The 14,504-nt window shown below is 42.8% G+C and overlaps 1 protein-coding gene across 5 annotated transcripts in view; it reads left to right on the forward strand.

Moving 5' to 3' along the window:
- Nucleotides 1-14,504, forward strand: part of LOC130531667 (protocadherin alpha-C2-like) — a 119,081-nt gene that overhangs the window by 100,039 nt on the left and 4,538 nt on the right. For 4 of the 5 annotated variants that reach the window (XM_057043785.1, XM_057043786.1, XM_057043784.1 and 1 more), the window contains exons 2-3: nucleotides 8,590-8,654; nucleotides 10,446-10,531. In XM_057043785.1, coding sequence (XP_056899765.1) covers nucleotides 8,590-8,654; nucleotides 10,446-10,531 — 151 coding nt within the window. Of the gene's footprint in view, nucleotides 1-1,853; nucleotides 6,111-8,589; nucleotides 8,655-10,445; nucleotides 10,532-14,504 lie in introns of those variants that run through there. The other variant, XM_057043782.1, reaches the window with a different exon arrangement.

Genomic DNA, 14,504 nt, shown 5'->3' on the forward strand with positions numbered 1-14,504 from the left:
TTTCACTCTGTCTTTGGCTCCTCTTATTCAGTAGATCTGCGCACAGCAGGGTTGTTTTTAATAGTCAGTGAATCCATTTTGTTTGATTTATTTTATTTTGGGGTTATTTTATTTGTCATAGTAGGTATCACGTGCTCTCGCTTACAACCTTTCTGTGGGTATTTTTATTTTCATATATATTCCTGGACATTTGAGAGGATGATGTTCAAATATGACCTTCTTGAATATCACCTCAGTTCAACATTCATCTTCTCTTAAGTAACTGTTTCTACACTGTTAATCTTTTAACAATTGTCGCATAAATTGGACTGAAATTATAATATATTATATTAATGAATGTTATATTCGCCTCATTTTGACAAATTGAGCCCCGCAATGAAAATTGTATAAATCAGTTGGTGCACAGTTGGTGTAAACCAACCAGCATGCACACATTATTCTCTGTTCCATCATGTGTGAGGGATGACACCTGCTATTTGAGAATAAAAGGGAATCGGCAAAATATGTTCTGACATTTATTTGGAAGGAACTTTTTTCCCTTTTGGCTGTTATATCCCTGTCAGGGTCATGTGGGGAATGCAGGGGCCTATCCCAACTGCATATGGGTGGATGCAGGGTACGCCACTGCTCTTTGCAGAGCCCAATGTGAGCATTTTGGGGTTTAGTGCCTTGCTCTGTAGGTGTGGCACCTCCCCCTGTTACCAGAACACCTTCCATGTTTTGTCCTCACTAGGGCATAAACCCTGAATCCTCCTCTTCTCATTCTGCCAGCCCCCTACAGCCTGAGCAACCACTGCACTTCAATCAGCAAAATCTGTTCTGACATTTATTTGGAGAAAACAATGTCCTTAAATAACATATCTGTGTGTTTTGGCACTGCTTTCCTTTATTGCATATGCGAGCGTCTCTATGCTTAGGGACACCAATAGCCTTTCAGTTTGCATCAGTGCTTTTGCTTGTTTGTGTTGTAAGAAATGACAGCTGTCCTCTTGATATTTGCTGTGATCTGACCCATGAAAAATTGGGACATTTCAGAAAAGACATTTGCTAGTCAAGAAATGTGAATAGGTTTTAGATTGTATACTTAAAGTATGGATGAGGTTTAGGTTTACAGAAGGTAACATTATTATTCGGTTATCTGCATAATTGATGGTCATGGCGAATAGTGACAGCATGAACACATGTTTGAAGGATTAGCTGACTCTTGCCTACAAGCAAGACACTACTTTCCTACAGTCTGTGATTTTAGCTCTAATATAAAACCTTGATATGTTCTGCAGTAGCTGCACATGCAAATATGACAGGGACACAGCTGGAGACATCCCAGACAGTCTGCATAAAACACTCGGGGGGAAGTGAGATCGCTGTGGTGGGATCTGAGACTAGGAATTGTTATCCTCAAGGTCAGATAAATAAGATGATGATAATTACGCACTTTTTTTTTTTTCTAATGCAGTAGAACAAAATAAAGCCAATTTAACAGCTTGGTGATTGTTGATGCGAATCAGCTGTCAGGCAGAATAATGATGATGACTTTATCTGCAGCCTCCTTGAGTGAAAGATGAAATAGTGCAGAGCTCGGTGGCATCTAATTAACGCTGAGACAGATGGGCATATTTGAAACACGTCGCGTGTGCAAGCTGCAGAGTATCACACCACAGGGACATGGGGTGGAGGAGAATGGGACAGAAAGGTGGGTTGTAAATAACGTGATTGTCGGAAATTCTAATCATTTTTGTGTCATTGTCAAATGAAAAGGTCCACGAGTCCCAGTGGGAAAATATCTGCCTGTCAGAATGAGAGAGCACATTTCACACATGAAGAGAGATATGAGTGGGGGGGGAGAGAGAGAGATTCAATTATTCAAAATAGCAAATAAATAACAGTATCGACAATGTTTACACATGTTGTATGCTGTTGCATATTATTGGGGATTCATACCATTAGATCTTTAGCTGCTTTGTTCTTTTCTCACTGACGATTGTGTGTCTTCCTATTTGAGTACTTCTGTCACTCCTCATTTCGTCACCTCTCCTTCATCAACTTGTAGTGTAAAAAGTTGCTGTCATAACTCCCTTAACAGCCAATACACAGCCGAGTGAGTCACTGTCTTCACATCATTGTGTCATCTATGTAGGCAGACTGGGCGTGGGTGAGAGTGGCATCTGCACCATGCAGAAGAGGAAGGAAAAAGTATGTGGGCGATAGCATTCTGGATGTGTCTTACTAAATATGAAAGGTTGCAGGTCTCACATGGCTGCCGCTTCACATTTTACAAACTGTTGGTCTGCTGGGGATTTCTAAACAACACATTTCCTTTTGTTATGTTAGAAAGGTCTGTTTCGGCTTTAATCAGACTGCAGTAGAGATCAATGTGTTCAATCCGTTGATATTTAACTTTTTTTTATTTTATTTTTTTATGGGAAGCACAAAGGAAATGCAATGTGTGTGTTGATGCAGCACCACCTGTGTGGAACAGACACTGGGTGTTGCATGGTGATATTGTGTGCACGGTAGAAGCAAAGTCTCTAGTGTGATGCTCTTGTGCTGTGAAGTAACGGTCAAGGTCCTGCAGAGTTCAAGCTTGGTGAGCGTAAATGCCTGGGAGGAGAGACCAGCTGTGTGCTTCGGCCAGACTTGGACGAGGTTACATCTGGAGCGTCTTGTCTCCGACCCCGTCTGTGGTGACGCCATGTAGCTGCCACATCAGCCTATTGTCATATGTGCTTCCTGGAAATTGGAGATTTTGCCGGTACCCGCGCCATAAAATTGTGTTTGCAGATTAAGCAGGTGCTTCTATTATATCAATCTGCGTAGTCGCATGAGCGCACGAGTGAAGCTTTTTTTTTATGTTTAAAGAAAATAGAACCGTCTTCGTTTAATTTCCCGAAGGCATTAGAGGATTGATTTGGTTTGGACGGAGGTCTCTGAATAATGTTTTCATCACCGTTGTCGTCTAATCGTCAGGCTGGTTCATATATCCGTTCCCCATGCGCACAGAGAAAAGGGCGGTGGCACCGAAAAAAACCGAAAAGAATATGGTCTAATTATTTTAATAACAAAAATGATGCAGCTCTGTATACTGTGCCCGTGGGTGCATTCGAAACTGCTAAATATTTCCTTCTTGTTGTCGTCGAATGTTGTTTTATGAAAAGGTGAGTTCGATCGTTTCATCGGAGGTGCTGAAATGCAGCCAGTGCCGCTAGAACGAACGGCTCCCCCTCCCCTCTTGCCCACATGCACATCACCACATCAGAGAGGGAGGGAGAGAGAGAGAGAGACAACGTCGGTGAAAGTCAGGTTTCGGGAAGAGAGAGAAATTTAAACAGAAAAACAGCGCCTGTAAAGACAAGGAAAACATTGATTCAAGGGGAATTTCCCCTTGAGCATCAGCGCAGAAGATGTGTTGGTCGAAGCGCGTGTAGTCGGAGTCATGCTCGGACTGGACCCTCGATTTCAATGAGCCGGGTGTGGACGGCAGCAAGCTGAAGAGGCGGAAAGATTTCTGCAAAATCTGCCTGCCTGCTATGGCTGTGACAGCGCGATGCTTCAACAGCGTGAAGAACTCGCCTTTGTCTTTGTATCTGCTTATTTTTGTACTTAGCGGGGTTACAGAGGCACAGATCCGGTACTCTATTCCAGAGGAGCTGGAGAATGGAGCACCGGTAGGTGATATTGTCCGAGACCTGGGTCTGGACCCGAGAAAACTTTCTGCTCGTCGAATCCGAGTCACGTCGGATGGCACACACCGGAGGTATTTCGCCATCAACCATAAAAATGGCAAGCTGACAGTGAGCGACCGCATCGACCGAGAGACAATTTGCGAGTTCACCGGCACCTGTTCACTCAACCTGGAGGTGGTATTAGAGAATCCTCTGGATGTGCACAACGTGGAGGTGGAGATCTTGGACGTGAACGATAACGCGCCACAGTTCCCCCGTGATGAATATCAGCTGGAGGTGTCAGAGTCCGCACTCACGGGGACGCGGTTTCACATCGAGGGGGCTCAGGATGCAGACGATGGATCCAATTCAGTGAAACAGTACCGACTCAGCCGAAACGACCACCTAACATTAGACTCTGTTAAGCAGTTTTCCAATAATAAGCACATCGAGCTTATCCTCAAAAAGCCCTTTGATCGTGAGTTGATGCCCTCTCATGAGCTAATCCTGACAGCTATAGATGGAGGCACCCCGCAGCGAAGTGGCACGGCCAGAATCAATGTACGTATCCTTGATGCAAATGACAATGCTCCTGTGTTTGGCAGCTCAGTGTACAAAGTTAAACTGTCAGAGAACTCTCCAAAGGGCGCACTTGTAATCAAGTTAAATGCAGCAGACATAGACGAGGGCTCAAATGGAGATGTGTTTTATTCTTTCAGTAGTTACACACCGGAGAGAGTCAGGCAAATGTTTTCCCTGGATACAGACACAGGGGAAATCCGTGTAAAAAACAACATAGACTATGAGGAGACAAACTCATATGAAATGTACATACAGGCTATGGACAAAGGCCCAGCCCCCGTGGCAGCAAACTGTAAAGTTGTCGTCGACATTTTGGATGTGAATGACAATGTTCCTGAGATTGTACTGTCTTCACTATCGAGTCCTGTGCGAGAAGATGCACGGGCTGATACGGTCGTAGCGCTGATTAGCGTGAACGACCGTGATTCTGGACCGAATAAGCAAGTCACTTTGGAGATTGGGCCTAATTTGCCATTCGCAATCAAGTCCTTCCGGAACCACTACACCATCGTTACGTCGGCTTTTCTGGACCGGGAGACCATCAAATCCTACAACGTCACTGTCAGTGCTGTGGACGGAGGCACCCCACCCCTGTCATCTCAAATGTCTTTTATGGTGGACGTCGCAGATGTGAATGACAACCCCCCTCGATTCGAGCAGACATCGTATACCGTGTATGTTACGGAGAACAACGCTCCCGGTGCATCACTATGTGTTGTCAGGGCCACAGATGCGGATGCTGCAGAAAACGCTCGGATCACCTACACTGTAATCAGTGACAACAACTATGGCATCCCCGTCGCTAGCTACGTCAGCATCAAACCGAACACGGGGGAGGCGTACGCCCTCCGAGCCTTCGATTTTGAGAAACTGAGAGAGTTTCACTTTCAAGTCAAAGCCCAAGACAATGGTGTACCTCCCCTCAGCCGCGTCGTTACGGTGTATCTTTATATTATGGATCAGAACGATCATGTACCCAAGATTTTCTACCCACCCACCAATGGCAGCCTTACCACAGAAATGCTCATGAAAAATGCTGAAGCTGGAGTCTTAGTTAGCAAGGTGGTGGCATGGGATGGTGATGCTGGCCAGAACGCTTGGCTGATGTACACCCTGAAACAGACCAACACAGACCTGGACCTGTTTAAGGTGCATGAGTACACAGGTGAAATCCGCACTACAAGACATGTCATAGAAGACAATTCCACCTCTTTCGTTTTAACTGTGTTGGTGCGTGATCATGGCCTGCCACCACTCTCTACTACCGCCACTCTTCATATCCATGTTATGGAACTACCACCTAAAATGACCCCAGACCCCAAACGTATCGTCAGGCCAAACAGTCCTCTAAAATTTTCCAAAGTCACAATCTACCTCATCATTGCTCTCTGTGCCACAACCTTCGTATTCCTGGTCACTGTGTTTGTGTTGGCCATCGTCCGCTGCCATGCCTACTGCACACAGCCTGGCTCCTGCTCCCCATGCTGCGTGTCCAAGAAACATGTTTCAGAAGGGGGCGCCCCAGCAAGTGGAGGTGGAAGTGGAGGTGGGGGACGAGCTGCAGGTGGAGGAGGTGCTGCTGCAGCTGCTGGAGGAGGCGGAGGACAACCCAACGCTAATGTCGCCTTGCGCCGCGACCTCAAAGTAGAGCCGCACTATATCGAAGTGCGAGGAAATGGTTCCATGACCAAAACGTACTGTTACAAAACATGCCTGACCGCCACATCAGGAAGTGACACTTTCATGTTCTACAACACGGGACGGCCACACAGTGGGACATGGGGTTCTGGCTACGTCACCAGTCACAGCGGACAAAGCCAGATATTTGTGCGGCGTCTCAGTATGCCAGATGCAACGGCCATCCAGGTGTGTGTCTGGTGTGTTCTGTCGTCTTGTCTGTCAGCAGTGAATGAGCTACACTATTGCTTTGATGTAAGGAGTTCTGTAGCCATAGTGTTCAATTGATCGTTATTAGTGTGAAACTTTTAAAATGGTTCGTTTACATTCTCCTCCGACCCCATGCAGCTTATAACAGTTGTCTACATTAGCTGTTTCCGTAACATTCACTTCAAGCAGGTCGAGAGGGCAGGCAGTATTCAACCCCACAGAGAGGCAGAATCATGGAACCAGTGCAGTCTTTAGCAGCAGTGAAAGTCACTGTTCCCACTGCACCAAAATATTGTCTTCTGCTCACGTATATCTCTGGTCCTGAGCTTGTAAGACAGAAATAATTTGATTGTACTACTTGTATTCTAAGGAGCAGGCAGATCCTATATGATCAGAACATCTTGGCCTCTGAGACATTTTCTCCTACTAATTGATAATTACATTAGGCAAAGATTGTTTACATCAATAATGGCTGTAAAGAAATATAAATTATTCAGATGATAAGTTATAATTGCTTTCTGGTGGTGACAGGGTTTATAGCACAGACTCTCTGGGTCTCTTTTTATAGTGCTGGAAAGGATATCAGGGACAATAAAGGTTAAAATGAGCGACAGATAATTGTTATGTGAGCGCTTAATGTGCTCTCATTGAACGTCAGACATGATTGTGATGGCTATGAAATCAATTGGCAGTGATAGGTTTCTCATTATTGTGCGCGGATTGGCTGGCTCTTCCAGGATGAGGCGGGGGATGCGAGGTGATTGGACGCGGTGTTGATGGCAGAGGTGCGAGCTCTGTATCCATGGAGTGTTCACGCGGAGGGAGGGAGAGGAACAGAGTGGGAAAAAAGGGCGAGAAAAAGGCTTGAATCGCCATTACAAAAATGCTGTCTTCAGTCCGTCACTGTGCCAATTTCTCTTCCACATAGAGAAATCAGTGCCTTTGTAATGATTTGGGACTTCTTATTTGAGTAATTTGTCTTTTTTTTCAGTGATCAGTGATAGACTGATGTTACATTGAGTGAGGGTTTTTGTTGTCTGTCAGCTTATGTTTACATTTCCTATGCTGAATTCTTGCTGGCATGTTCATGCCTTCCATCTGCGGACAGATACTGCAACACTGCAGATATGTAGTGGATGTCGGCGCCTGATGCTTTATGTGGTATATTTGAGCTCATGCACTCCCGTAAACATCATATACACATGCAGAACCTTCCCTTAGACCACAATGTGCACATTTGTCTTTTTTAAAATTATTATCCTCACAAGATTTGTGTGATTATCCATACTGTTAAGGTCAGATACATACAGACATATTTTTTCGACACCATCTATTAACCTGGTCTCCTACTGCTGTATTCTTAAGCGTGCCCCTCCTTAATGTTTCCAGCGCTGCAGTGGCTTCTTCCTGCCTGTAAACATTTCACACTTCTTGACTGACTCCAGGAGGAGTCAGTACCAGGCTTTACTCATTAAGATAATATTGGATTCCGTCCAGTGATGGATGTCCACTGCAGACTCATAGATGTCAATGGACATCAAGTGAACATCTGTCACATTTGATAGGAAATGGGATTGCAAACCGGTCTCTTATGAACTGCAGGACCAAGTATGGAAGATTTAGAGATCCCACTGAGATGGGTTTAGATTGGTTGGTGCTGTAGCCTGAGATTAATAACTTATGTTCTCATCCATGAATTAATTTTAGTGGAGTTCAAACAAGGGAAGCATATATTTACTGAAGCTGTAGTGTTGGGGTCTTTTGGGTCTCTGTGAGAGTCAGTGAGACTATCTATTCTTTGCTCACCCTCATTTCTACTGACTGGAAAAATCCAAATGTAAAATGTTGCCACATTTCAGGGCAAAATGTGCCACAGCAAATCAACTGAAAGAGAAATCTTTGCCAGGGACGCTTAAGGTTTTGTTCTGTGTGGAGTTGAACAGAGACGTTGTCCACTGCACCAGAGTGCAGGATGCGAATATAGAGGCAAAATAGAAGCTGCATGGAAGGATGGAAAAATACAGCATCTACTCAGCCATGTAACCATGCAGTAAGGTTTGTGATGGCTGATATTTTAAAGTATGAAATGTTCTAACAGGAAACGGAGACAAAGAGTTGCAGCAGGGAAATGTATCACTAAGTTTGGCTTTATCTGTAATCAGAATGACACATAAAGAGAAATGTTGGGATTTTGCCATATCCTCACCAGTCTTTATTATTCCCTGTACACACAGCCTGTAATTTTCCAAGGGGTCACATCCCATGAAGGTCATGAATGGAGGTAGTGAGGGATGCAGCAGGAGAAGGTGCAGCGATTAATCACTGGAGAACCAAGCTGTGACTGTGGCTGATTGTGTGTGACGCACATGCACGAGCAGCACTCGCCATGACTTATTAATGTGATCGTATTGGCTTTCACCTGTACTTCAGGCTCAATTCCTCTCCCTTTCTCTTGCAGCCCAAAATGCCGAGTGCAGACTGGAGATATTCAGCCTCCCTGAGGGCAGGAGGTGTCATGCAGAGGTGAGTGTTCCACCCAACACCACCATCACTTTGCAAAATGAAATTTCTCCCTGGTTTTCATCATCCTGGAGACCTAAAGAATATGCATTCACATATTAGCTTAACACACCAGACACCAGACAGGTTTACATACCAGTTTACCATATATTCTCAATTAGAATAGAATGAACATGAACCTTTACAAAAATAATCATATCCACTGGCTGAATTTGCAGTCTTGTCATGCAATGACGACTAAAAATAAAATTTTCTGCAATGAATTATTCAACATTTTAATGTTCATCACTATGTTTTTCAGCTTCCACAGACTGACGGTAAAATTAAAGACTTTATGATGACAACTAAGTGCATAAATCTAATACAATTGCAAAAAGATAACTTTAATAGCTTAACTGAGATTTGTTGAATAACAGTACAATTTAACACATTGTTTGTTTTGTAACATTGTGTTTCTAATTTCAAATAGAGGAAAAAATGTGCAAATCTGTACAATCTTTTGACAGACCTAACATTATAATTTCCATCATCTAAGGCCAATTTCATTTCTAAAGGTGTTTTGTTTGTCCAAGTCTATGTTTATGGCTTCTTAGAATTTTCTAAATTATCAACATTAATATGGTGAAATGAACAGGACATATGTTTCTTGATATTATATAGACAGATGGAAAATTGCCAGGAGAGAAAGGAACGTCAGAGAGGGATTGGTGAGGTGTGAAGGACAGCCATGTTGAAGCATGTCTAATTAGATCCATACTTATATCACCCAGTTTCAGACAAAACACTGAACTAGTACCTGCTCAGACATCACTTACTTCACTGATGTGCTACAGAAACACTGATGAACACAATATAAATAAAAAAAGGATCAGGCATTAATGTATTTCTGCTTTCAATCTGATGTGCACACCAGATTAATAACTGTGCATCAACTGAGCCTGATAATGAATGATTCCCTCATAATTACAGGCAGGATTAATGAGAGTTACTCCAAACCAGTTGAACATATTAAAGCTGTCTGGTGACTCACGATTTGATCCGCCCGTCGTCCTTTATCGAGCTCAGTGAGGCTCCATCTGTAATCTCTCTTTTATGAGAGATTTTGGATACCACATTAACACCATGTGATACGCTAACCTATTTATTTTGTACAGCAATTTTCTGTGTGTTTTGATGAGGAAGAGGTGCCTTTTTAACTGTAGTTTTACTTATTATTTTTCTTTGTCAACACAGAGATTTTGACAGTGTGACTTGGAGTTTATTTTTTGCTTAAAATAGCTGTTTAAATTAAGAGTTGTAGAAAACAAATAATCTAGACATCCCGTTAAAGTAGTGGATTTTGGATTCACTCCTGGCATTGTTTAAAGGTAAAAGTGAGGATTTACAGTTTAAAAGGATCATCAGGCTAGGACTTCCAGCAATTGATGGTAACATTATAATGATGAGATGATTTACAGTGTAATGGTTGCTAAAATATGAGCATGTTTCTTTGGTGTTTCATATTAGTGAGGTGGTGTTGAAATCCATCAAAATGATCTATAATCCATAATCCAAAGATTGCAAGCTAATGGAGGTGACGACTTTAATCTTTAACAGAATAAAGTTTTATATTTGCGCTTATTCATTCACCTATAATCACACATTTTTCAGAAAAATTAAGGTGTGCATCTTCTAACGATCCAATGCTTTAATTTGGATGTCTTCTAAGCTACACCTTAATTCAATATTTCTTAGATATTAGAGCTAAACTGCATTGAATAATATGTTCAAACTTGTTTATCTTGTGTGTTTCAGCTCAGTGCACATGGAAGAGTCCTCTGTAATGCAGGGAGCCCAGGGGGTTCTGGTTCAGAACTGGCCGACCGCTTCCAGCGCCGCAGGTAAGAATCAGCCATCTTACTTTCACCTGAACAATTCCCATGCTCCATCTGAGCAAAACTGTACTAGCCAACTGACAGATATATCCAATTTTTTGCATATACAACACATTCTGTGTCAAGTATTTAAACAATAATTCCATAATTTTTAATCACTATAACTTTTTTTTATTTTTTTAAAACTGTAATGTATGCTTGGAAGAGTTTTCCTGTAGGAACATATAGCAGAATTAAATTGTATAAATATCCGGTTAATCAAAGTTTCAGGTTATATTGCTGTCACCAGAGTCGAATGAACCTCACACAAGAAGTGCTGTGACTGTACACCAGCGTGATTGAGGCCCTTAATAATGGTTGTACAGCTTGTTCGCTGTCCTAAAGGAGCATTGGGTGGTAAGCACTTTTTATGGTGACAATTTACCTCAAAAGGCTTAGCATCAGAGGAAAAGAGTGGTTCTGTCGGGGAGAGATGCAGGAGAGATTTGAGCTGGCTGAAAGGTTTTCAAGATGAAAGGACAGCATGATGGCACAACAAAGTTTGTTCAAAAAGTTGATTTCTCGTCTTGAAAGATGCAGAAAGCTCCTGGCCTGGTGTGCAGAAGGTGGTGGGCTGAGCAGTCGGACAAAATTTGACCATTTACAGGTCGATCGCTTGATTCAGCTAAAGACCCACGGCCTGGAGGTCCTTGAAAACATGAGAGATAAAGATGTGGGGAAAATGAGGTGACTTGGGGAGAGTCGTGGTGACAAGACCAGCTGAGGATTTAAATCAGTCTACTTAATCCAAGTATGTAGGAAAGCACCTCACCCTGCTCTAAATACTGACCACCTTGAACTGACCTCATGGTTAGCTTCAGGTCACATTTTAGAGTTGGCCTTTACATAATTCGGAGTTCACAGTCAGAAGACATTGAATACATTTAGTTCCAAGTTCTTTGCAACTGGAGGACAGAAGTCTTTGAGTTTCAAACTCTGTTTATGGCATCTCAGAAATGAGTGAATTTGAAATAGTGATTCAGTGTTGATTATCACATCACTGACACTGATATTTCTACCTAAAAGGTCTTGTTTGTAAGTTGCTCTCCCTTTAGGTAAAAATCAGTTTGGGTATTAGTGTCTCAGCATTCTGTATTGTCTTTTATACTGTGTGTGTTCGTGTGTGTATGTTTTGCGTGCCAGCTCCTGCTGTGACAGATGGAGCGCAGACCACACCCAGATTAACACACTGACATTAGTCAAATCTGGATTCCGCTTGCTGCCTCTCTCCCTCCCTCTCTCCTAACTCCCTCTGCATGTTCATTCCAAACCAGTGCTTGTAGGGATTCAGAGGAAATGTGCAGGACTCCTTTGCTCTCCCCTGGATAGATTGACAGAGACTGACAAGAAGTGGGCTGACTGATTGAAAATAAAGCAATGAATAAGCATTATAAGCAAGAATATGGTGGATTAGGAAGGTGCTAAACCGTTTGGAGGCTGTGATCATGTGTCACTAAGAGTGATTTTATCGAAAGGAAAACAAGGGAGGCTACTGTTGCTAGGGGAGAGTGGTTAGACAAGACAGAGGCAGAGGGAGGAGAGCTTGCAGCATTATTTTCCATCAGCACAAGCACTGTCACCGTGGCTCCTGCCAATGTCCTAGTGCCTCACTGGAGGATGCAGTTTCCACGGCAACCATTCACAGCCCCTTATATTGGCAGGGTAGGCAGGAAAGGGAGGGCGGGGGCTGTGATTTAGAAGGTTCACAAACATATGGTGTGGGTGGGGGTAAACTGTGGCACCAGGCGGCGAAGAACAAGCCAGAATTAGGAAGGATGGAAACGTCTAGAAAGTGGAAATTGGAGGCAGGGGGTGTAGAAAGGGAGAGGAGTGAGTAATGGTGGGAGAGTGACCTACAACCACTGCAGAGGTGGATGCAGGCTTACTTTGTTCTGCATCTCTGCAGCTCACACATGAACATAGCTGATACCAACTCACGGAACAATATAACAGATTCCGTTAACATTTAAGGTCTACTGCAGCCTGCACACAGAAATACACCAAGGTTGGAAGGAAAACACCATTTATGCGGGAGAAAATGTAGATGACAAAGAGAAAAGTGGACAGCGGTGACTAAAGCATATTATCTTTAAGCCTCAAGGCTTTGCATGGACCTTATTAATTTACTGGTATTTTGTTTTTGTCGTCATCAATTGGGTAACTTCCGAGTTATTTATATGTGATGGATACAACAAATGACATAAATACCAGGCTAAATTAAACTAGCACAGGATTCAGTCCAGAGTTGCAGTCTTTTATTAAATATTAAACAATTGTTGGCAGAATTCATAAAAGCAAAACAGGAAGCGTACAAAAGTTGCCAGGGACATTTTTGGACCTCCATCTGTTTTCTATTCTTGACTTCAGTTATTTTATGTCCTTCATTGTCCTTTTCTAGGTGATTTTCTGCCTATTACCATTGTTCTCATCAAAGATAAATCAAAACCATACATTTTATGTATTTCTTTCATACTTTATTTACAGCATGCAAAAAAACATGAAAATATATTTGGCTACAAGTATGCATATAACATGTAGATCGACCTGCATTTACCGGGCCCTTTATTTCTATTAAGCACTGTCACTTGGGACTGCTTGTGTCCACCATCTGCCACTTGATTCAACTGGGATCAGACAGCAAGGTGCTCAGCCTGGCCTGGAACCCAAACACACACACACACACACACCACACACACACACACACACACACACACATGAAGAGAGAGAAAGAGAGAGAGAGAGAGAGAAAGAGAGAGAGAGGAAGATGGGGAATACACAGTCTGGCAATTAGCAAATAATTGCTTTTGAAAACCAGCAAGCTCCATCTATTGAGTATTGGTAGAGTGGTCACCCTGTGAACCAAGGTCATTGGTTGGATTTACAGCCTGTGAGCAAAACACATGACCCCAAGTAGCTGTTGAAGCTGGGTCTCCAGGGTGTGAGTGTGCATCAATTCTTTGTGAAATCCTCTGAGGTCATCACTTCCATCAGCCCATCAGTGTGATTGTAAGTAGGTGAAGGCACAATTCTAATGTGAACTTCTTTGCGTGGTCAAAGACAACTATAAAATAAGTCAAAATAGGATTACATTGATTTAGAATAGGTGCTGGACATTACTAAACAAGTGTGGTGCAGTAGGGTGTGGTCAAGCTGAACATTTTCTTTAGAAGAAATCACAGAGCTCCTAACCTCCGCAGTGTGGAAATAGAGGGAAGAAAAAAGGAAAAGAATCCTACCCGCAGGATCTTTAAAATCTTATTCACCTACCTCCCTCTCTCTTTTTTTTGATGGCGAGAATGGCAATTTATATCTGCACTTCCTGGCCTTCTTTCGTCTTCCTCCTCCTCCTTCTTTTCAGCGTGTTATGTAACACTGCACCGCACTCCACTGCGCTTCTGCCCGATGGTGGGGAGAGGCGATGAGATGAATTAAGTAGACGTGGCAAAATTTAACCTGGGTTGTTTAAGTAGGTGTGAAAACCTTAGGCAGCACAGAGGAGCAAATGGACATTTGGGTAGAGTCCAGAGAACAAACGAAGGAGGGAGTATGGGAATAATAATAATAGTCTGCAATGCATTATCATTTACTGTGGTCAATTCCTGATAAATGCAGAGGATAACACAGCTTGAGGCACCCTGCAACGCTTCATTGCTATCTCTAATGTTCATCAGAGCTATATGAAAGAAGCTGGTTAATACCCAGTACTATAAATGTTAACATAAACATTGCTAAGCATGATTAAACATATTTGGATGGGTGTCATCCGGCTGAAATGTCAGCATGAACCAGGAAAAGAGCTGTCGTCTGGAGTGGAGATCATCTGAAGATTGGGGGAGGGGGGAAATAGTTCAATTTCAGTGAACAATATTAAATATACTGGACATATATGTGGACGAGGCATCACAAGTTAAATCTAGTGACCGGTTTGAGAGAGTTATGT

Source organism: Takifugu flavidus, chromosome 9 (genome assembly GCF_003711565.1).
Source record: "Takifugu flavidus isolate HTHZ2018 chromosome 9, ASM371156v2, whole genome shotgun sequence".
Taxonomy (NCBI): Eukaryota; Metazoa; Chordata; class Actinopteri; order Tetraodontiformes; family Tetraodontidae; genus Takifugu; species Takifugu flavidus.